The sequence below is a fragment of the Lycium ferocissimum genome, chromosome 3 (genome assembly GCF_029784015.1).
Source record: "Lycium ferocissimum isolate CSIRO_LF1 chromosome 3, AGI_CSIRO_Lferr_CH_V1, whole genome shotgun sequence".
Taxonomy (NCBI): Eukaryota; Viridiplantae; Streptophyta; class Magnoliopsida; order Solanales; family Solanaceae; genus Lycium; species Lycium ferocissimum.
Genome location: NC_081344.1, coordinates 18,582,968 through 18,605,311, shown reverse-complemented (window position 1 = coordinate 18,605,311; position 22,344 = coordinate 18,582,968). Strand labels below are relative to the sequence as shown.

General features: G+C 35.2%; 1 protein-coding gene and 1 pseudogene across 1 annotated transcript in view; both read right to left on the bottom strand.

The window, feature by feature from the left end:
* Positions 1-44: 44 nt before the first annotated feature.
* On the bottom strand, positions 45-1,673 carry LOC132048736 (methylmalonate-semialdehyde dehydrogenase [acylating], mitochondrial-like; annotated as a pseudogene).
* A 14,577-nt stretch (positions 1,674-16,250) lies between these two features.
* Positions 16,251-22,344, bottom strand: part of LOC132049952 (uncharacterized) — a 35,184-nt gene continuing 29,090 nt past the window's right edge. The window contains exon 3 of the mRNA XM_059440939.1: positions 16,251-16,832. Within this exon, the coding sequence (XP_059296922.1) occupies positions 16,650-16,832 (183 nt within the window). The 3' untranslated portion in view covers positions 16,251-16,649. The remainder of the gene's footprint in view (positions 16,833-22,344) is intronic.

Genomic DNA, 22,344 nt, shown 5'->3' with positions numbered 1-22,344 from the left:
AGATTGAAACGCACAATTTGTGAAAATGTTCTTTTATTGCACTCTTATGAGGTATTAAATTCATCAACACATATTTTATGACTTCGAGAAGTTGGCATTGCTAGAGAGACACCGAGCCACTGGCAAATTCTTCCATTCTTTGTGTTCTTGTCTTGATTTGGGTGAAAAAGCGAACTCTAGCCTTGCCTACAATGCATCCCAAACAATAACATGAAAACCAAGTTCTATTCCACTAAAGACTAGAATGAATATCTTTTTAACTTACCATAGAAATTGAGGTCACCGGCGAAGGAAGCCTTGGATCCGTGGTAAAGGAGAAGAATGGCAATGGAGCCGGAATAGGAACATTGATACCGACCTTAAAAAGGAAGCGAGAAACAAGAAGCAAGAATTTTATCGGGGAAAGCAGGAACTCCAAACTTATAAGACGGATGTATTGTTTTATGGTATTAGACAACGGTGAAATGGGATGTCAAATTATACATACAAGAAAGCCGATAGGTAGAAACAGTTGGTACAATTCTCTATTCCTAGTCATTTGTTTTTGAGACATTACTAACAACAAAACATACACTTCTATAAAGGCCATAAAACCGTTATAGATCTTACAAGGAAAACTTTGACACACATTTTCAAAATATAAAATGATGAATATCAACCATGAAGTCATGATTTTAAGTGAGGATTCAACACCATGTTTTTCTCCAAACGTTACCGGTTTATGCGGAACAACATTTCATGCAGCACTGCCTCGATATCTCGTTTGGAACTTCCTCGGCTTTACACCGGATGTAGTAAAGATAGCAGCACCATTACCATACCCGCAAAAGCAGGATGACATTAGTATAGGACATTAACACACTTCAAAGAAAAATGAGATTCGAGGGGTGAGGGGGAAAGCAAAAAGAACGAGTACTTACTTATTCGTTAACAATGTTAATGGCCTCATCTAAGTTGGCACGAGAGCGAGAAAATAACAATTTTAGCTTAGTATATCACTTGATAGGTACGGGTGAGGCTACATGGTGGAATATTTAACAACTAACACACGTACATGCAAATAAGAAGCTGGGCCAAATATCTCCTCCTGTAAAAGAACCCATACTGTATGGTTAATATGCCATAATCGAAATTCAAGAGGGGGATTGAATAATGAAGGACGACTACCTTGTAACATTCCATATCAGGTGTGACACCGGACAAGATTGTGGGACCAACAAAATTGCCTTTTTCATATCCGGGACCTATTAGGCATCGGGGTGAAACAAGTTAAACTTAAGTGACCACCTCATTTCATAATGAAGAACGAAACCGCTACTCAATGCAATAGATTATGCTTTTATTTAAGTAGCTATTTGATGTAAGAGATCATGCATTTAGTTTGGCCGGTATCTCTTTGATGCAATCGAAACAAAAAGTAGCTACTAGATGCAATCGAAACAAAATTTAGAAGACGAACGGATATAACCCGATACCACAATATCTCTTCCATCAAGCAATAATTTGGCTCCATCATCGACACCGCTTTGAACCAATCGACATACTGTTCTTTAGCCTATGGTTTCAAAAAAAGGATAAAAGCTGGTTGGTACAGAATCATACACATGGAAATTTGAAAGGAGCATGAGCCATTGAGTAACTTGTTTGTGCAATATTGAACCATGTGGGGGCATACTTTTAATGGGCAAACTTTTATGCCGGACCCGGCATAACTTTGTGAAGGAATTATCAAAGTTATGCCGGACCCTAAGACTTATGCCAAGTCGCCCATAAGGCATAAGTATCTGGTCCCAAGATAACTTTGATAATTCCTTCACAAAGTTACGCCGGTGGGGGCATACTTTTAATGGGCAAACTTTTATCCGGACCCGCATAACTTTGTGAAGGAATTATCAAAGTTATGCCGGACCCGGCATACTTATGCCAAGTCTGTCCACAAGGCATAAGTATGCCGGGTTCGGCATAACTTTGGTAATTCCTTTACAATTGTATGCCGTTGGGGGCATAGCGAAATTTAAACTCTGCCTTGCGAATTTTTTTTAAAATTTTGACTGCGCATGGGTTCGAACCTGGAACCTATGGGTGTTAGCCGAAGGGCAAAATTTAAAGATTTCAAATATGAGGGGCAAAATTTAAAGACCACCCCAAAAGAAGGGCAATTCTGCGAATTGCCGGCCATTTAGCCCGGTAGCCCGGCCCACCCTGCCCACTTCGAATTAATTATTTTTTTTTTTAAAATAAATTATTTAAGTGGTATATTTGTGTATATCTTATATATGTTAATGGTATATTTGTGTATATCTTGAATATGTTATTGGAATGAAGACTCCCAACGGCTATTTAAGTGCTAAAAATTATAAAAGGTTGAGAATGTGATACAAGACTACATAAGTAATTTAAAATAAAACTTCAAACTTAAATTTATAATATTGCAAATTCAAAACATACAAACTTGAACGGTTAACTTATTACAAGTGAAAAGTTCAAAACGCTAGCATCGATGGAGAAATTTAAAGAAGAGATAAACTTCAAAGTTCAATTTTGTGCCTTTTGTCCAGGTGCCTACATAACGAACCGGTACCCCCAAAAACCGGTTCGGACTTATGGAGATATATTTGACCACAATGTTGACATTTAACATGTTCCTCGTCTACTCGCTCAAAATGCAACCACACCAGACTTGAAATTGATCTTTGAACTGGAGGAGGAGGTGGATGATTATCATTAGCGATTAAATTTAAATTTTGAAATTTGAACTTGGAAGTTGGAAGAGAGAGAGAGAAATTTAGATGAGTAGGAAATTTAGGGAAAGAGGAGAGCAGGGAATTGTGAGACAATATGGAAAAGAATGAATGATATTTATAGATTGAAAATAGGGCCAAAGTATAATTTAAGGAACTTGATGGTTAAAATAAAGTTGACAACAACTAGATATTAAAGTATCAAACTTAATAAATTTTAGTATTAGAATTTTTTTTTAAAATAATTAAAATCAGGCCCAACCCTCTAATTAAAACCCGGCCCGGCCCACTTAGCCCACTATGTACCCCTACCCGGGTAGGGGACTGGGCCGGACACCCCTTTCCCTCCTCCAACCCGACCCCCAACCCGGCCCACTAACTATGGCCTGGCTCGGACCCATGTGACCCGCATTTATATGGCCCGGCCTGGTCCACTTGATAGGCTTATATTTCACTAACATGAGTACTAAGATAGTACTCTCCGATCCAAAATAAGCGTCTTCGTAGACTTTAGTACATCCCTTAACCTTCAAAACCAACCAACTTCTAGAAAAAATAGTTTTTTTTTAACTAAACTATTTTAATTAAATACGACCTAACTAACATAGTTACTTAATTACATAAAAACTCACTTATCTAAACAGAGGTAAATTTGAAAAAAGAAAACAATAAATTCCTTCTTAATTATGTAAGTGGACACTTATTTTGAACAGGAGGGACACTATATTTTCTTTCCCTTTTTTTTTTTTGGCAGGGTGATATGTAATCCGAGATAGAATAGCAGAAATAAAAAGGAATTAAGCTAAAAGTAAGAAAGCTAAAGAGATACTACTTTATAAACGATGCTTCTTCTCAATAAGAAAGGATTGAAACGTAAAAGAAATACAGGGACTGAAACGCAAATAATAAAACATTGTAACTAACTTAACAACCTCGACGCAAGCTAAAAGTACTCCTACTTCCTACTGCAGCGATTATGAACACGAATAAACATATCACATCACAGGGATAAAAAGATAGTGTACTTTAAATTATTAAAAAAAAAAAAAAAAACAAATCTTTCTAATTTGGTAAATAGGATTACGATCTCGAGTTAATTCTCCCAATTGTCACTCATGTTTTGATAATTGCCTAGTAAAGTGACTTTTGTTTCTTTTAGGATTAGAATATCATTCAATCATCATGATTTTCCTCAGAATATACTACACACTATAAAAACCCTCATTTTCTCTTAGTTGGCATGCCATATCACATTAAACTTCTATTTTTTTTTTTTTTTTTTTAATAATGAACTTATTTAACTCATAAAAAATCATTTAGCCCAGCCCAATCCATGTCATATATATATATATATATATATATATATATATATATATATATATATATATATATATATATCTAATTTAGACCCAATTAAAAAACTTGGTAGGCGTTTGGCCATAAGATTTGGAAGCATGCATGATTACATATTTTGATTTCAAAACAACGTTTGATTATGAAATTTGCACAAAAGTTTCGACTTCAACTTCATATCATGATTTCAAATCTCAAATTCTCCAAAAATTATGATTTGGGATTCCAAATCATGATTCGCAAAATTTTAAATGTAAACTTGACTCATAAATTTATATTTTGTAAAAAAAGATTCATAAGCTGATAGTTATATTTTCTAAATGTAAAACTTGACTCAAAGTAATAATGTTACTCTGGTGACCTTTCAAAATACACCCATATATAATATAACCTCCTCAATTTTGATGGAAAATATTACAATATCCATTATTTGTTAGTGTGGCTCTCTTCTCTAACCTAACATGAGGGTCCGGAAATGAGATTTATTAGTCTGCAAAAACCACGAACCTCTGGACCTATATATATATATAGACATAGACAAGGTGATGTGACATCTCTCTATGGCCAGCATTGTTATTTTTCTTTTTTCTCCTTTTTTGGCAGTTTTTCTAACATTGCTCTACATAGCTTACTAAATAATTGAATTAATAAAAGCCATATTCATTAAATATCCCATTTCAAGAGTACAGCGCCCACGTAGCACTTGGAAAAATTGCAAAGTAACCGTCTGATTCAGCCATGTAGCAGGATACATTACGCCCAAACCCGTTTTCCTTTGATATTTCTCAATGATAATACAATGACAATTAATTTCTCTACTTCTTGATACTCAATTATTTCACCTATATATATCTTCCTTTTTTTTTTTTTTTTTGGTTATGCTATTGTCAAGTTTCTTCCTTCACTTTCCATCTTGTCTCGGTCTCATTATTGACAGTTACTACTTTTTTTTCCCACCAAATCACTAACTCAATAGTCCATACCATAATCCAGAAGCATCGCTCTACATGTTTGGTAACATTAAAGTAATCAGCTGAGTGTGAAGTTTGGGGAAAGTATATATAAGCCAAAAAAATTGAACTATTTATATTCATCATTCTTTTTTTTTTTTTTTTTTTTTTTTTTTTTTTTTGGGCAATTGCATTCTTAATGCCTACTTGACTTTGCTCATCATTTTCTGTCCTCTATCTACACAAGCCACTAAAACAATTCAGAGCATTATCCTCGACATGGATATGATCAAGGAAAATGACATAATTACCTCAAGCTTTTCCACCTTGATTTCAAGAAACATAAAACAAAAGACCTTCTCCACGATCCTAATCCTCGGAGAGTTCAATTAAAAAAAAAAAAATTTGGTTAGTTTTTCTCCATCACAAATGAGCTGGTTTTGGAAATTAAACTGATATATTTGCAAATATGCAAAAGTTAATTAAGACTGCTCCAATTCGATCACGTTGAACTTCAAGGATCTTAGAGATGGTTGAGCTGGTCTGAGCTGCAACTAGAATGCACGGATGCGAATTGATTTTGCTCCACAAACCACAATTTGCGAGGAATAGCTTGAGTTCCAGCTCATCCTTCTTGATGACATATTCATTGGAACAATCTGATTCGTTGGCCCATCCCCACACAATTCTTTTATTCTTGCTAGGATCATATAGAGTCTTTAATGCAAAAAATACACCATTTATAGTCCAGTCTCAATCCTTTCCAATACATCAATCGATGTATTGTCCGGAGTATACTTATCCTTTTCTGTGTCATAGGTACCAATTGTGTAGTAGTCAAACCTAGCAAAATCAAGACTAACTTTAAGAACATGTTTAATGCTGTCAGGCTGTCAGCATCAAAAAATGTGTCCAAACCATCCGTATGCCAATGTTGGTTGGCAATGCTAGAAAGCATAGAGGATTAGCATTACTGTATAGGAGTAGGGACTTCATGAAATGTACCGAAGCTTGACACCCACTTCATACATTTGCCAATACTGAAAATTGAGAATGTCTTGATTTTTTTTCCAGCATCATTAAAGCATACAGATGGTTTGGAAACATCTTTTGATGGTGACAACGTCAAACATGTTACCTAAAGTTAGTCTTTATGTTGCTATGTTTGACTACTACACAATTGGTACCTATGACACACAAGACGATAGGGTACATTCCCGACGATACGTACATCGATTGATCGATGGAAGGGGTTGAGACTGGATTATGGTAGTTTTTTTTGCATCAAAGATTTTCTATAATCCTAGTAAGAATCGACGAATTGTGTGGGGATGGGTCAACAAATCGGATGTTTTTCCAAATGATACCATCAAGAAAGGATGGACCGGAAGTCAGGCTGTTTTTCGCAAATTCTGGCTCGATCCTAGTGGCAAACAGTTGGTTCAATGGCCTGTCGAAGAATTAGAAATCCTGTGAAAGTAAAAGGTCGAAATACGAGAGCCTTCTATGTGATCCATGTTGCTTCGCTCTGTATACGGGGAGCTTTTTATTCTTGGATCAATAATTTTCTGCTTTACTCATATCATGGTAAAGTGTAAACAATTTTTGTTTTTTGTTTTTGCAGGAGCAATACTACAAGCAATAATTGACACTTGTTCACCTTGGGTTCTGTTGCATTCTAATTTACTGAGCTCTTAAGATATGCACATTGCCTACTTAGATTACAGGAACCACAATTTTTTTTGTAATGAAACTAAAGGATCGGCTTGTGCTTTGCTTGCTCAAAAAATGAATTTTGACTAATTAATATTTCAGTCTTTGCTAAATAATATGTTGCCTTTAATGAATTACCATTCAAGGTGTACCTTCAAGAGTGAATGTAAATTTAAAAAAAAAAAAAAGAAAAAAGGTACTTCTGTTAGTAGTGATTTTAATCGGTGAGAATTAGAAGAACAAAATGGGAACAAGTTACTGTAGAGAAAAATAAAAACTTGCAGCAGTGAATATATTTTAAAAATTATCTTAGATGATAATTAAGCACTTAAGTAGTATTTTTCATATAAAGTGCTTTGGGAGAGTAACAGTTTGTGTTTGACTAAATTATTTGAGAATTGCTTTAGTTAGTAATTTGTATTTGATCAGTATTTAGAAATACTCTTCCGCTTCTTCTGGACGAGTACATTAACTATGCTTATGTAAACTAATAGTCGATTCACTTTCTCACGTGGAAAGTTAATACATTTTATACATTGCTGAAACTACATTGTGTGATTTGATGTATTTCAACGTTAAATAAACAAGGACTCATTTAGTTCAACTAATAAAATTTTGGGTGTAAAATGAAATGTAATGTTCTGGATGGTTTTTTTTATAATATGTAGTATGTGTATCTAGAATTTGTTTACTCTGTGTAAGATGTATGAATTACATTGTATACATCCAAACAATTTGTATAACATGTATATTTAAGAGCATTTGGAACTTACCCTCGGCGAATTCAAATAAATTAGTCATAACCTATAATATCCAAACACTATTTGTATAGCAATCAACAGGTACGCCTATGAGTTACATTGTGTATCAAACTAGAAAATTTGCTCGCGCTTCACGCGGCCAGAAAAGACTCATTAAACTAATCAAATGATCTTTTCCTAATGTTCAGGTATTTAAAATAACAAAGAATAAACTCACATAAAAACATAAATATGGACAACAGTTCCAACAATGATTGGACCATAACACCTAAATAGTGGAAGAGATTTGGTATAAAATGGAAAAATATTAATGTCCATCCTATGTGTTAGTAATATTTGTTTGACTCATATATATAAAGTGTATGAGTTTTGGTATTGTCGACGGGAACTTGAAGGAATAATAATCAAGGATCATTTTCTTTTCCCTTTCTTTGGTCATTAAAGGTATATAACTTCAACTTCATGTACAATGTACACCATACTCATTCTCAAGAATCAATTGATATTAAGACTTTCTAGAATTAATCATGATATGTTTAGATCACTGGTGAGTATATAAATCGGAGATCTAAACTTACGTTAAGTCATCATATTTGACTCAGTTTTTTAAAATATTTTATCAATTTCACCATATATAAGTGAGGACTTTACGGCTTACACTTTCTAGCATTCAATAATTACATATCAAAATAAAGATAGTAATATTCAAGAAAAGATAAATGAAAAAACACAAGTATTGAGAAAAGAGAATACATATATGTTCTTCTTTTTCTTCATACACTACTTACACATGTAAACATTATGTAATTTTTGAATCACGTTATGTATTCTTAAGAGTAGAAACACACTGTCCACACCACAAGCATAATACAATAAAATTTATGTAATCTTTGTTAGAACCCGTATTTCATGCATTGGAACAATCCGGATTAATTATGATAAATTAAGGACAAAACTATTTCGGGATGCAAAGTCGGGGATTTTTGACCTTCGATTTTATTTTAAGACATGAGTTGTTCATGAATTTGTGGGTATGGAATAATTAGGAGAATTTGGGACCAAAAGTGATAAAATTGGAAGTTGAAAAAGTCATCCATTTCTATGGTTGGCCGTGTAAGTGGGGTGAATGGCCCACACAAATTGTGTTCAATTCTAATTGGAACAACACATGGTGTGGGCCAAGGGACAATTGTACACTTCATTTAAATGGCAAAAGATGACTAACTAGTCTTCATTCTCTTTCACAACACTTAGAAAAATTTGAAGATTGAAGAACACCACAAAAGGGGGTTCTCGGCCAAGAACCAAGAAAACCAACTCCCATTTCTAGCCCTTCCAAAATTATTTCCTTGATATAAACCCACTATTTTGAGGTCCCTAAGTAGCGTGGAAGTGTCGTTGGAGCGATCAACCCGCTAGTTTTCATCTTTGGAAACCCTAGCCTCTTGTGGAATTGAAGAGAAAAGGTAAGATTTGATCTTGTTTTTGTGTTATGAAGGTTGTATACATGTTGTAGTATGGTAAAATGGATGAAAATCATGAAATATGGCATGTTGGAAGTGAGTTGTGTGTGTGGTGTTTTAGCCGTGTAGGGTGTGTGTGTGTTGTGTTGTATTGAAGCCATGAATTGAGTTTAGTTAGTATGTTATGATCATTGTAAAGTGAAGAAATGAATGAGAATTATCCATATGTGTATGTTGGTGTGCTAGCCGAAAAATGGGTCACATTATATGACAATGAACGAATGAATATCGCTTAATGTTTTAGTCGTCGTCGTTGTGAATTCTATGTTGGAAATGAATGTTTATTAACTCAAATTGATGTTGTGATTGTTGCGGACTGATTTGGAGGCTATTGTACATTTAATGTAAATTGTTTATTGATGAGAATAGCATTGTTAGAATGTAAATTGTGGATGCAAATCATGATTTGAAAATGAGGAATGGGTTAAGTGAGGTTCTCGGGTTTGGGGGCTGTTTTCGGGTGAATTGGAGAAAAATTTGGATTGTTGGAAATGTTGTATAAATTGCCTAGAATGTCTTTAAATATTGTTGGTATGGGTTCGGGTTAGTATGTGAATGTATAAGCGTCGAAGTTGGCTTGAAGGTAAGCCGTTGAATTGAATTTATGAATGTTGTGAATGATGGGAAAGAGAGCTATTATTGTTGTATTGCCTTTCGGATGGGTTGTTGATGTTGCTAGGTTGGTTATTGTTGTTGTTGTTGATTGATTTGACCGAGTTAAATTCTCGGGGTGGCCTATTTACAGGGGAAATGCTGCCCAAATTTCTGTAGAATTAAGGGCAAATTTGGAATTAAATGCCTAAACATCCATATCTAATGTTTGGCACATTATGGCTTGTTTGTAGACATTGGGCAGTCCGAGACGTAGGATTGGCATTAGCTTGAGTTTGGATTATATTGGAGAGCGTTTGAGGTATGTAAAGCAACCTTCTTTCTTTGGCATGCCTTAGTTGAAATAAGCTATGACACGAGCTTCGAGGAAACTCTATTCTCGCAATCCGAGCATGTCTATGATACGCATTTGTTCCTTGATATTCATATGTTGATGTGATGAAATATTGATCCCTTGTCCTTGGAAATATTGGTTTGTAAAGATGGCATGAAAGTTTGTTTTTTTAAAAGAGTTATTCTTTAGCGATTCTAAAACTTCAAATGCCCATAACTTTCACAGAAAAGCTCGGATTGCTTTGAGATTTTTGTAGAAGGTTTTATGATGTAGGACGAGTATGTTTTCCATAGGCGGGCCCAGCTCGGGTCTACACTCGTCCGTGGGTCCCGCAACGTTCTTTTCTGTGATTTCGACAACCTTTGAAAGAAAATGTTGTAATTATTATTCCGATTTCAAATATGATTATTTTACTTATCTTTTGGATTCATGACAATGATTTTATGCATATGATTCCTCACGACTCCGCTCGTGCATTCTGTTATATCTTTCGCCGAGTCCCGGGCCGGTTCTGTTGTCGTGCGCACTATGATATACTCCGGTGTTATGCTGTGTTTATGGTTCGCCGAGCTCCTTGTTAAAGGGCCGGGTTCCACTTATATTGGTGTTATGCTGTGTTTGGTGTTATGCTGTGTATGATATGTGATGAGGATACGGAGATTTGAAACTTTTTGGCGTTATGTTGTGTTATGGCGCCATCGACAGGCGGGCGACCATATTTTCTGTGCCCTATGCATGATTTATATTTTGAAAGTAACATTTTGATATTTTGGAAATGCATTTACTTTCTGTACCTCTATTTCGATTACGACTCAGATTTGTATACTACATTTTCTCGCTTTGCATACTCAGTACATATTTCAAACGGACCCCTTTCTTGAAATTGCGTTTCATGCCGCAGTACGTACGCACTGACTTGGTGATCCGCCGGTTTAGGACACCCCCTTCTGCTATTTGGAGTACTCCCCCTTATTTCGGAGCCTACTTTTGGTATATATTCGTTCGTTGCATTTGTATATATTTGTTCAGGGTACGGCGGGGCCACGTCCCCGTCATCGATTCTCGTCTGTCTGTTTAGAGGTCTGCGGACATATATGTGGGTTAGGCCTATTCTGTACAGGTGTGTTTGTATATGTTGTGTTTGGGGCGATCCCATTCGCCGTGGCAGCCTTGTCGGCTTGCATTTGTATATGCTTTTTGGGCCGTTGCGCCGTTCGATAGCCTTGTCGGCTTTGATATATACATGGTTGCGTTTGAAATATGTTTGCGACAGTTCGATATATTCTGAGACAGCGTTTGATATTTATGTCTATATAAGCCATCTGTTTGCGACTCGGATTTGTGATTGTGTTTGGGTGCCCAATTCGGGTACTAGTCACGGCCCACGGGGTTGGGTCGTGACAATCTTGTCCAATATATGATCGAACAATATTTGTACCATAAGCTGAGCTCTTCAATCTCGATTGTTCTTCTCGACATTTGTGAAATACTCAAGTGCAATATGCATATCCAAGAACTAGTCAGTAAGTTCACAAAATAAATTTGTCATCTAAGTGAAAAATGATAAGAATGAAGGAATGAATAATTGATGGTCTGCAACTTTTTTAAGACATTGAAGTATCAGAAAAGTGCAAAAGATTGATGAGCTAGATAAATAAGAGCAATGGCTTATGAAAGATCAAGCAAAAAGATATTGCAGAACTAAAGATAACTTTTTATAAAAATTACCAATTTAAAACTTTAGCAATATATAAAATCTAAAACTTTTTACACATTAATTATATCAAAAGTGTACATGGTTAAAACTTATAGATGATGGTGGTTCAGCAGACCTTGCCATTTCACAATTGTATACGCTAACAATACACAAATTTATCTACAGAGAGTCAAAGTCCAGAAAATCAAAAGTTTATATCCAAAGTACAGAATTCTCCAAACAGGCTCTATGCACAAAAAGAACATCTCCAAAACCTTAATCGATTACTATACAAGAAATTCTTCTCAGACGACAAAAGTTTGACCAAAACTTTCCATAAGCTTTCTCATAACATTAACGATGAAGACCAAGAAAAGAAGCAAACTCCAAACTACCTCAAATACCCCCAATTTCAGGTACAACCAAATCAACCCTTTAAATTCTAGCAGATATTTACAATTTGACCCCATGTATAAGGCTTATTTTGGACCACATATTTCAAAAGTCTTTCTTTATTTCTTAAACTCCGTGCCAAGTCAAACTAAAACAATCTTTTTGGGACTGAGAGAGTAGCTTTTTCAAGAATACAAAATGCAAATATTCAACTGAAAGATAAAAGTAAAACACGCTCATATCAGTCCATCACTTGCGTATGCTGAGTTTATTAATTCATATGAAGTCAGATGGCACAAAAAATGTATTCAAACCAAACTGACACGCCTATAATCAATGATTAAATCTAAGAAATAATTAACATATATATACAATTTTGAAAACAAATGCAATCTTGAAGGTTTAAAGAGATAACTAGATAGGATACCATCAGATAAATGCCAAGAAAGTTCCGCATACCACAACAAACATGACAGTGGAAGTTGAAAAATTTCCAGCAAAAAAGTGATAGTTCATATGTTTACCTCAAAAACCGTCTTAAATATGTGACTTGCATAAATATGTAGTGCAACATTGCCGGTGTTAAAACCAAAATCAGATCTAAAGCACCTCCTTCAGGTTTATTTTATAAGTAAGATGGGCATCACCATTATTAAATTAAAAAAAAAAAAGTTTGTCAACCATAAGAATGCTTACTTGTCAGAGTCGTTGGTTTGCCTTCTCCATTTTCCTGCCTCCATCAAACTTCATAACCAATGTCAATTGAATTAGGTAAATTAAAACCTTGTAAAAGTTTGGCCTTTATGCAATATTAGCCATAACCTATTTTGGGCGAGTAATATAGGCAACGACGGTGCTAAGTGTGACTAAATTAAGTTTAAATGGTAATTATAATAAAATTACATTTCAAAGAGCTGTGTGTTACCTGATGAGTTGTAGCTACCCTCCAAAATACACTAGGAACTGTAGAACCTCCAAGTCAGGGGCGTATGCATATTAGAAATTACTCTCTAAAAATATCTATGCATATTAGAAATTACTCTCTAAAAATATCTTAAAGGGTTCAAGGGTAGTAGAAGTTAAGAAGTAGATTCAACCCATTTAAAGAGGTGCGATGATGGGGCTATAGACATTAGAAGGCACATTTTTTTGGTCTGCTTAAAAGAAACTAAAAAGGGGAAAATAAGACAGAGTAAACAATAAAGGAAATGGTTGGTTGTAATAAAACATTTCAAATGGCAAATATTAAGAGGTAGAAAATGAGAAATTCAGTCCTAACAAATCAGAAGAAGTATCGTAACAAATAGGATTTGGCCAATGACTTTTTTTTTTTATCAATCTTTTTCATGTATATTTCCTACTACGAGTAGTAGGAAATCTATTAATTTGACAGTTGCAGGTAAAATTCTTCGGTGTCGGAGAAATTGAAAATGCTTCTCCGTAAAGGTCGATGGTAGCGTATAGCAGAAACCTCCGCCATAACAAAATAAAGCAGTGAAATATTGTGATCATGTCTGATGCCAAAAGAATATTCCGGTATTAGATATTCGCATTGGGACTTACCAAATTCGAATTTGTGCCGGATAATTCAGTATTAGGGGTGAAATACTTCTTAACAAAAACAACTTAATACTTCTAATTCGAAGCCTCTGATTAAACTCAACATATTCATAAACAGTAAAAATTGAATATATACATACACATAATTAAGTGAGCACCCATGATCAGCCAAAAACAAATGGTGTAGAAATAGATGTACAAATACCTCTACTTTTAGCAGCGGCAGAGACGGAACAAAGGCGCCTTCCTTATCCTTGTTCCCTTACAATCACCATCAATATTCTAAAGTGCCAGCAGTAAAACACAGTGGGAAAACAGCAGACCTGGGTGGCCTGGAGGGTTTTTGTGCGCCGTAAAGATGAATTTCAAAGTAAGAACGCCGTGTAGAAGAATATTTGGTAAAGGTTGTTTTTCAGCGTCGCAGCTTTTGAAAAAATATGCGAAACTCTGTTTTATCTTGGCATAAATCCCACACTCAAGACAAACAATGTGTAAACAAAAACTTGAGTACACCAGGACTTTTTTTTTTTGTTTTTTTTTTTTTTTTTTTTGTGAAATTTAGAGTATCGTATAGGTGGTAAAGATTACTTTAAAGGAATTAGTGACCTGCATCTGTTGAGTAAAAAACACTCTTTTCTCAAGCCGTGATCTCTCTGTACGGCATTTTGTCGAACACTTTATGGACGTCAAAGAAAGCAGCCCCTTTTTTCTCATAGCTAAGTAGGGTACCATTGGCCTCTTCACTGTTGTAATGGAAACACAAACAAAATTAAACAAATCAAAGGCAAGTAACTGGAACATGAAAAATATAATGGAGATGGCAATGAGGAAAGAATATAGAGGAATTCAAGAAATTGGAAAAAAGTGAAGCAAGAGAACAATAGAAAAAAAAGATAGAGAAGGAAGAACATTTCGGAGAGAGCAGAATGAAAGAATAATGCAGCAATAATGAAGAATGGCAGAAAAGATCAGTTTTGTAGGTGTTGCCAAAGTTTGTGGGGGTGCAATGGGCGAAGCGGGGTGCGTAATTGAGGGGGTTATTTTTTCAAGGGTGGAAAGTTGTTTTTTCCCCTCAAAATTCTATAAAAATAGATAAATACAAACCCTGTGGTTCTGTGATGCCACGTCAGCAGGCCTTTGTCTTGCTTATATAAACAACTGTATTCATGAATTTGATCGTTAAAAAGTTATAGAGTAAATACAAAAAGTAGTGACAATTGAGATTACAAAAGACATTTATTTCCGTCAGAATTATAATAACATGACCTTTTTTTACCAACATCAACAAAATAATTAGTAGTTTTTATGTCCAAAAACGATCCTTTTCTTGTAGATTCTTGTTGTTGTTTAGCTCTTTCATAATTCCACAATAATGTGGCGATGCTATTTCGGAGTTGATCAATGTCAAAATTGCGCTCCGAAATTGAATGTTGGTAGATGAAATACTAGGCAACGTATCCTTTGGTTCTGGACATGGACTTCTAGCATATCAAGAAGTACCCGAAAATTGTTTGCCAAAACATACTAACCTGAACTTCGTTAAGTGTTGATCTTGAAAAATTCACAATCCCCGCATTCATATGTGAGCTCAAGTGAGAACTTGGAATTTAATAGTCAGTGGGACATAATAATTCCACTCCTGCAAAATGAAACCCAAATTCAGTCAAAAAATATTTGTTACATACACTAGCATATGTTATACAATTTGTGAATAAAAAACACCTAGAAACAATTGCTCCAACAAACCGCAGGTGTGTACATATCAAACTGCATTCAGAAAAAAACAAACTCAACTGTACCAATATTCAAAAATTAATTGCATTAAAGCCAACTGCATTCAAAAACCAACATTGCCGGTGTTAAAACCAAAATCAGATCTGAAGCACCTCCTTCAGGTTTATTTTATAAGTAAGATGGGCATCACCATTATTAAATTAAAAAAAAAAAAAAAAGTTTGTCAACCATAAGAATGCTTACTTGTCAGAGTCGTTGGTTTGCCTTCTCCATTTTCCTGCCTCCATCAAACTTCATAACCAATGTCAATTGAATTACACTACTAAAAAAACAGGGATTTTCGACCAAAAATTTCGACCACACGAGGTCGAGAAAGCCTATATTTCGACCAATTTTTGGACCACACGCGTAGGTCGATAACAGCTTGGTCGAAATCACATTCTACCGAAATTAAGGGAAAAATTGTTTTCGACCACAATTATTTTTATATTTAACTTTTTCGACTACGTGTGGTCGAAAACATTATTTATATTTAAATATATAAAATTTTTTTGCACAATTTCGACCACTTGTGGTCGAAATTGAAAAATATTCCAGATTTTCGACCACATGTGGTCGAAAATCTAGAATATATTTTTCCAGCATTTGCCTGTTTTTGACATCCCACCTGCCAATTTTCAAATAACCAAATTCATCAACCAAAAGAGTCATCCAATTCATCAACAATTCAACACAACAACCATAAACAATGTTCAAACAATTGAACACTTAAACATTGTCCATTCAAACACTTAAACATCATAAATTACGTTCAAACACTTAAAACATCTTAAAATTAAAAGTACTTCTAGTTCAAATTAAAAGTACTTCTAGTTCAAATTAAAACCACATTCAAACCCTTAAACATAATATACATATCCATTTAAACATAGCAGAATTAGAATCCAAAAGCACATTAATCAAAAAGGTCAATGTTCGGTGTTAGAGACATGATCCGTATCCTCCCCACTAGACTCATCGACAAGAGCATGATTTATGTCAGCTTGCGACCAACGTCGTCTACCTTGGGAAGGTCGGGGTTGGCTAGGAGGCTGTGACCTACGAGCATCCCCAGGACACGGGGGAATCGGAAACGACCGCGAATTAAGTAAGCTATTAATCTGGGCTTCCATACCCAACATCCTGGCCTCCGAGGAATTAAGTGTTCTTGTTAGCAGGTCAACTTGATGCTTCATAGCTTCATACTCCTTAGGATCAACCGTCCCATCATCAGTAACACCTACGGCTTCAAGGGCCGACGGGTATCGACGAAAGGCTCGATTAGGCATCCCATAAACTGTCCCATGCCTTGTTGGGGGAGCAACCTTCTCAATCCATTGTTCTTTCGTATTAACTCATCGGTCATCTGCGTGGTACTTGGCTGAGTGGCTCGAAACTCCCCAAAGTGTTGTTGAAATTCGTTCTGAAATTAAAGGATGCAATGTTAATAGTCTAATTTAGTACAAAAAATATATTATTATTGTTAACTAACGACTTACCCAAGTTCGCTCAGCCCTTGGCTCAACCCATCGATCTGTACCATCAGCGTTCTTCTCCTTCCTCGTGTGAGTTATCTTAAAGATCTCATCTTGAGGTACCGCCTGACCCCTCTGGAGCTCCTACAAACAAATCAAAATTAACAATTAAAAAAGTCCGCAAAAACTGTCCGAAAAACAGTCTAAAAAAAAGTCCCAACAAAAAGTCCGCAAAAAACAGTCCCAAAAAAAAAAAAGTACACAAAAACAGTGCCCAAAAACAGTACAATAAAATGACCAAAAACAGTCCAAAAAAAAAAAAAATTGGCCACAAAAACAGTCCCCAAAAACAGTCCATAAATGACCAAAAACAGTCAAAAAAAAAAGTCTAGAAAAAACAGTCCGCACAAAACAGTCCCAAAAAACTGTCCAAAAAAATAGTCCAAAAAAAAAAAAAAACAGTCCGTAAAACAATCCCCAAAAACAGTCCAAAAAAAACAGTCTACAAAAAACAGTCCGCACAAAACAGTCCACAAAAACAGTCCCAAAAAACTGTCCAAAAAAACAGTCCCCAAAAACAGTCCACAAAACAGTCCCAAAAATAGTCCAAAAAAAAACATTCTATTAAAAACAGTCCGCACAAAACAGTCCACAAAAACTGTCCAAAAAACAGTCCAAAAAATGACTAAAACAGTCCAAAACTGTCCAAAAAACAGTCCGTAAAAATGACTAAAACAGTCCGTAAAAACAGTCCCAAAAAACTGTTCGAAAAAACAGTCCCGAAAAACCAGTCCATAAAAAACAGTCCAAAAAATGACTAAAACAGTCCAAAAAATGACTAAAACAGTCCGTAAAAATGACTAAAACAGTCCGTAAAAACAGTCCCAAAAAACTGTTCGAAAAAACAGTCCCGAAAAACCAGTCCGTAAAAAACAGTCCGAAAAATGACTAAAACAGTCCAAAAAATGACTAAAACAGTCCGTAAAAATGACTAAAACAGTCCGTAAAAACAGTCCCAAAAAACTGTTCGAAAAAACAGTCCCGAAAAACCAGTCCATAAAAACCAGTCCAACAAAATAACTAAAACCATTCCAAAATTGAACTAAAACAGTCCCAAATAACTGAACCAACACAATCCAACAAAATCACCAAAACAGTCCCAAAAAATAAAGAACCAAAACAGTTCCATAAATTTGAACCAACAAGAATAAGAAATGTCATTTGACAAAGCTAAAGAAGGAGACATACCAGCCGTTTCATCAAGTCCACTTGACTCGTGGCGCCACTAGTGTGCAGCGATCCACCTTTCACTGAGGCTCTAGCGGCCTTCCCATTTTCACTGCGTTTCAAAAAAGTCGGATCGCCTTGCCATTAGTGCGCGAAAAGTCCTTCCACCATTGTCTCAACCCCTTCGACCCACAATCAAGCTTCGTCAACCAAAGGTTGCAAGTACACATCAATCAAGACTTTTGGATTATGCGGGCCAGGAATAATGCAATTAAGGAATATATATGGACTAGTCATACACATTTCTGGGGGAAGATTATACGGTGTTATAAACACGAAGCAACAAGAATATGGAGCGACGAGCTGCGGAGTGAATCCGTCGAACATAAACCCAACCTAACGTTACGTGGTTCCTTAAAGTATTTATCAAAATGCTTCCGCCTCACCATCGGATGGATGACACATAACACCAAAGCCTTCTATTTTCACCGTGCCATCTCGTATGAGGAAATCATTAGATGCATACAACCTCTTTAACCTTGGTATTAGAGGTAAATAATGCATTGCTTCTCTTCCCGCTACGTGTATGCCTAAACCGTTCACTACCACAAAACTTACAATATTCTAGATCGACGTCATCATTATAGTATAACATGCAGCCATTTTCACAAAGAATCAATTCTCACCGACGAGTCCCAACTTAGATACCAATCTCTTTGCCTTATAGTAATTATCGGGTATCTCTAGAGTGGTCAACCAATTCATGCGAGGTCAATCACAAAATCCATTGCCCCTTGGGGAACATTGTTATCTGCTTTGATACTCAATAATCTAACAGCGACAGATAATTGAGAGTGGGTAGAACCATCATGTAAGGGCCGACTAGCTTTTTTTAACTTTTTATAAAAACGGCTGGCCTCTTCATTGGGAGGTTCTTCAACATGGCCACTTGATTCAAAGCCCCAATGCATGCCATAACCATCCTGAACCATGTCGTGCATTCTAGAATTACGGACGAGGGTTCTACCGTCCTACTACTTTCACCCACAACAAAGTTCTGAAATCCACCTAAACTGTTACGCGTTTCTCCATGACTAGTCCAAATCGTATAATTACTTTTAAAACCTTCTTCCATTAGATGTCCGCCTAACAATCTCTGGGGTCTTGAATTTCATACATTCACATTTAGAACAAGGACACCTAACCACACCATGAATTGTAAAATCCTCAAGTGTTTTAGCATAGTCAACAAAATCATAAACGCCGGCTACAAATTCATTCTTCAACCCAAATCGACCAGGATTAGTTCTATCGTACATCCAACTACGAGATTCCATCTACACAAATTGCGGAAAGTTTGAACTTGTTAAACCATATTTAATTTATATTTAAAAAAAAGAATTTTATTTCAAAGTATAACCTTCCTACCTGTAATGCGCAGTTTGAAACTAGATAGATAAAGTACCTAAATCTTTTTAACTTTAATTAATAACTACATAATAACCACCCATGTATTAACAACTAGAAAAAACAGTACAAAAAAATGACCAAAAACAGTCCAAAAAAAACAGTCCGCAAAAAACAGTCCCAAAAAACAGTCCTAAAAAACAGTCCACAAAAACAGTCCCAAAAAACAGTCCACAAAACAGTCCCAAAAAACAGTCCAAAAAAAAAAAAAAAAAAACAGCCCCAAAAAACAGTCCAAAAAATGACCAAAAACAGTCCCAAAAAATAACAAAAACAGTCCAAAAATCTGAACCAAAACAGTCCCAAAAAAATGAACCAAAATACTCCCAAAAAAATGGACCAAAACAGCCCAAAAACTTTGCTAATTGACAACTTAAGCGCCCAAAAAGAATGACAAATTAAACTTTGCTACTGAAATATGCTTCTATTTTTTTCCATTGACATACAGATGATGGAGAATACGTATAACCAATTAGGGGAAAAACAATTAGTAAAGAAGAGCTAATTAATTGTGTCTAAATCTACATAACCAAAGTAAACCAACAAAATAATGGTTGATCATGATTAGCACTATGTGGTTCATATAAGTATGTTTGCCTTATTAAGGACTTAAACTATTGATATTACTTCAAAAAAATATAATATTGGGCCAAAAAAAATAAATAAAGAGCACATAAAATAAATAAAGAGCACATAAATAAAGAACCAAAATAAATAAATAGCACATAAATAAAGAATCAAAATAATCCCAAAAAAAGGACCAAAACAGCCCAAAAAATAACATTCAATTTCAACTCAAAATCCAAAAAAAAAAAAACCTAAAATAAACCCTAAAACAAATATTGGACACTAAATAAACTAAATAAAGTTATCAAATCTACTAAATATAGAAGGTAATGTAGCTAATAACATGAGATTATTATACAATTTCAACTCAAAATCCAAAAAAAAAAAAAACCTAAAATAAACCCTAAAACAAATATTGGACACTAAATAAACTAAATAAAGTTATCAAATCTACTAAATATAGAAGGTAATGTAGCTAATAACATGAGATTATTATACATTGGTAAGTGTTCATGACATTGGAAAAAAAAAAAAAAAAAAAAACGTACACAATGGGCGCGCCGCCGACGTGGACTGGCGGTGGTCGGAAGGCGGTGGGTTGAGGGTCTGGGCTGGTGGGGCGGTGGGCTGGTGGTGTGGGTAGAGAGGTGGTGTGTGTTGGTAGAGAGAGGAGAGGGAGAGAGGTAAGAGAAAGAGAGAGAAATGAAATGAAATTAGAAAATTAAAGACAAGACCAAAATAAAGTAAAATTGTGTATATTTGATGTAGAAATGTTTTCCAATTTTCGACCACATGTAGTCGAAAATTGTTTTTTTTTTAAATTTTTTTATTTTTAATTTAAACGTTTCCCATTTATTATTTATACAAAATTTAATTTCGACCACACGTACGAAATTATATTTTTATTTTAAAAAAATCGACCCCGTGTGGTCGAAATTCTACTGAAAATAAAATAAAAATTAAATTGTTGATTTTTCGACCGCGTGTGGTCGATTTTTTTTCGACCAAAAATGTGGTCGAAATTTTTTGATCGAAAACACCTTTTTTAATTTACCTAATTAGGTAAATTAAAACCTTGTTAAAGTTTGGCCTTTATGCAATATTAGCCATAACCACTTTTGGGCGAGTAATATATATAGGCAACGACGGTGCTAAGTGTGACTAAATTAAGTTTAAATGGTAATTATAATAAAATTACATTTCAAAGAGCTGTGTGTTACCTGATGAGTTGTAGCTATCCTCCAAAATATACCAGGAACTGTAGAACCTCCAAGTCAGGGGCGTATGCATATTAGAAATTACTCTCTGAAAATATCTTAAAGGGTAGTAGAAGTTAAGAAGTAGATTCAACCCATTTAAAGAGGTGCGATGATGGGGCTATAGACATCAGAAGGCACATTTTTTGGTCTGCTTAAAAGAAACTAAAAAGGAGAAAATACGACAGAGTAAACAATAAAGGAAACGGTTGGTTGTAATAAAACATTTCAAATGGCAAATAATAAGAGGTAGAAAATGAGAAATTCAGTCATAACAAATCAGAAGAAGTATCGTAACAAATAGGATTTGGCCAATAACTTTTTTTTTTTTTATCAATCTTTTTCATGTACATTTCTACTACGAGTAGTAGGAAATCTATTAATTTGACAGTTGCAGGTAAAATTCTTCGGTGTCAGAATTGAAAATGCTTCTCCGTAAAGGTTGATGGCAGAGTATAGTAGAAACCTCCGCCGTAACAAAATGATGCCAAAAGAATATTCGGGTATTCGATATTCGCATTGGGACTTACCAAATTCGAATTTGTGCCGGATAATTTAGTATTTGGGGTTAAATACTTCCTAACAAAAACAACTTAATACCTCTAATTCGAAGCCTCTGATTAAACTCAACATATTCATAAACAGTAAAAATTGAATATATACATACACATAATTAAGTGAGCACCCATGATCAGCCAAACACAAATGGTGTAGATATAGATGTGCAAATACCTCTACTTTTAGCAGCGGCAGAGACAGAATAGAGGCGCCTTCCCTATCCTTGTTCCCTTACAATCTCCATCAATATTCTAAAGTGCCAGAAGTAAAACACAGTGGGAAAACAGCAGACCTGGGTGGCCTGGAGGGTTTTTGTGCGCCGTAAAGATGAATTTCAAAGTAAGAACGCCGTGTAGAAGAATATTTGGTAAAGGTTGTTTTTTAG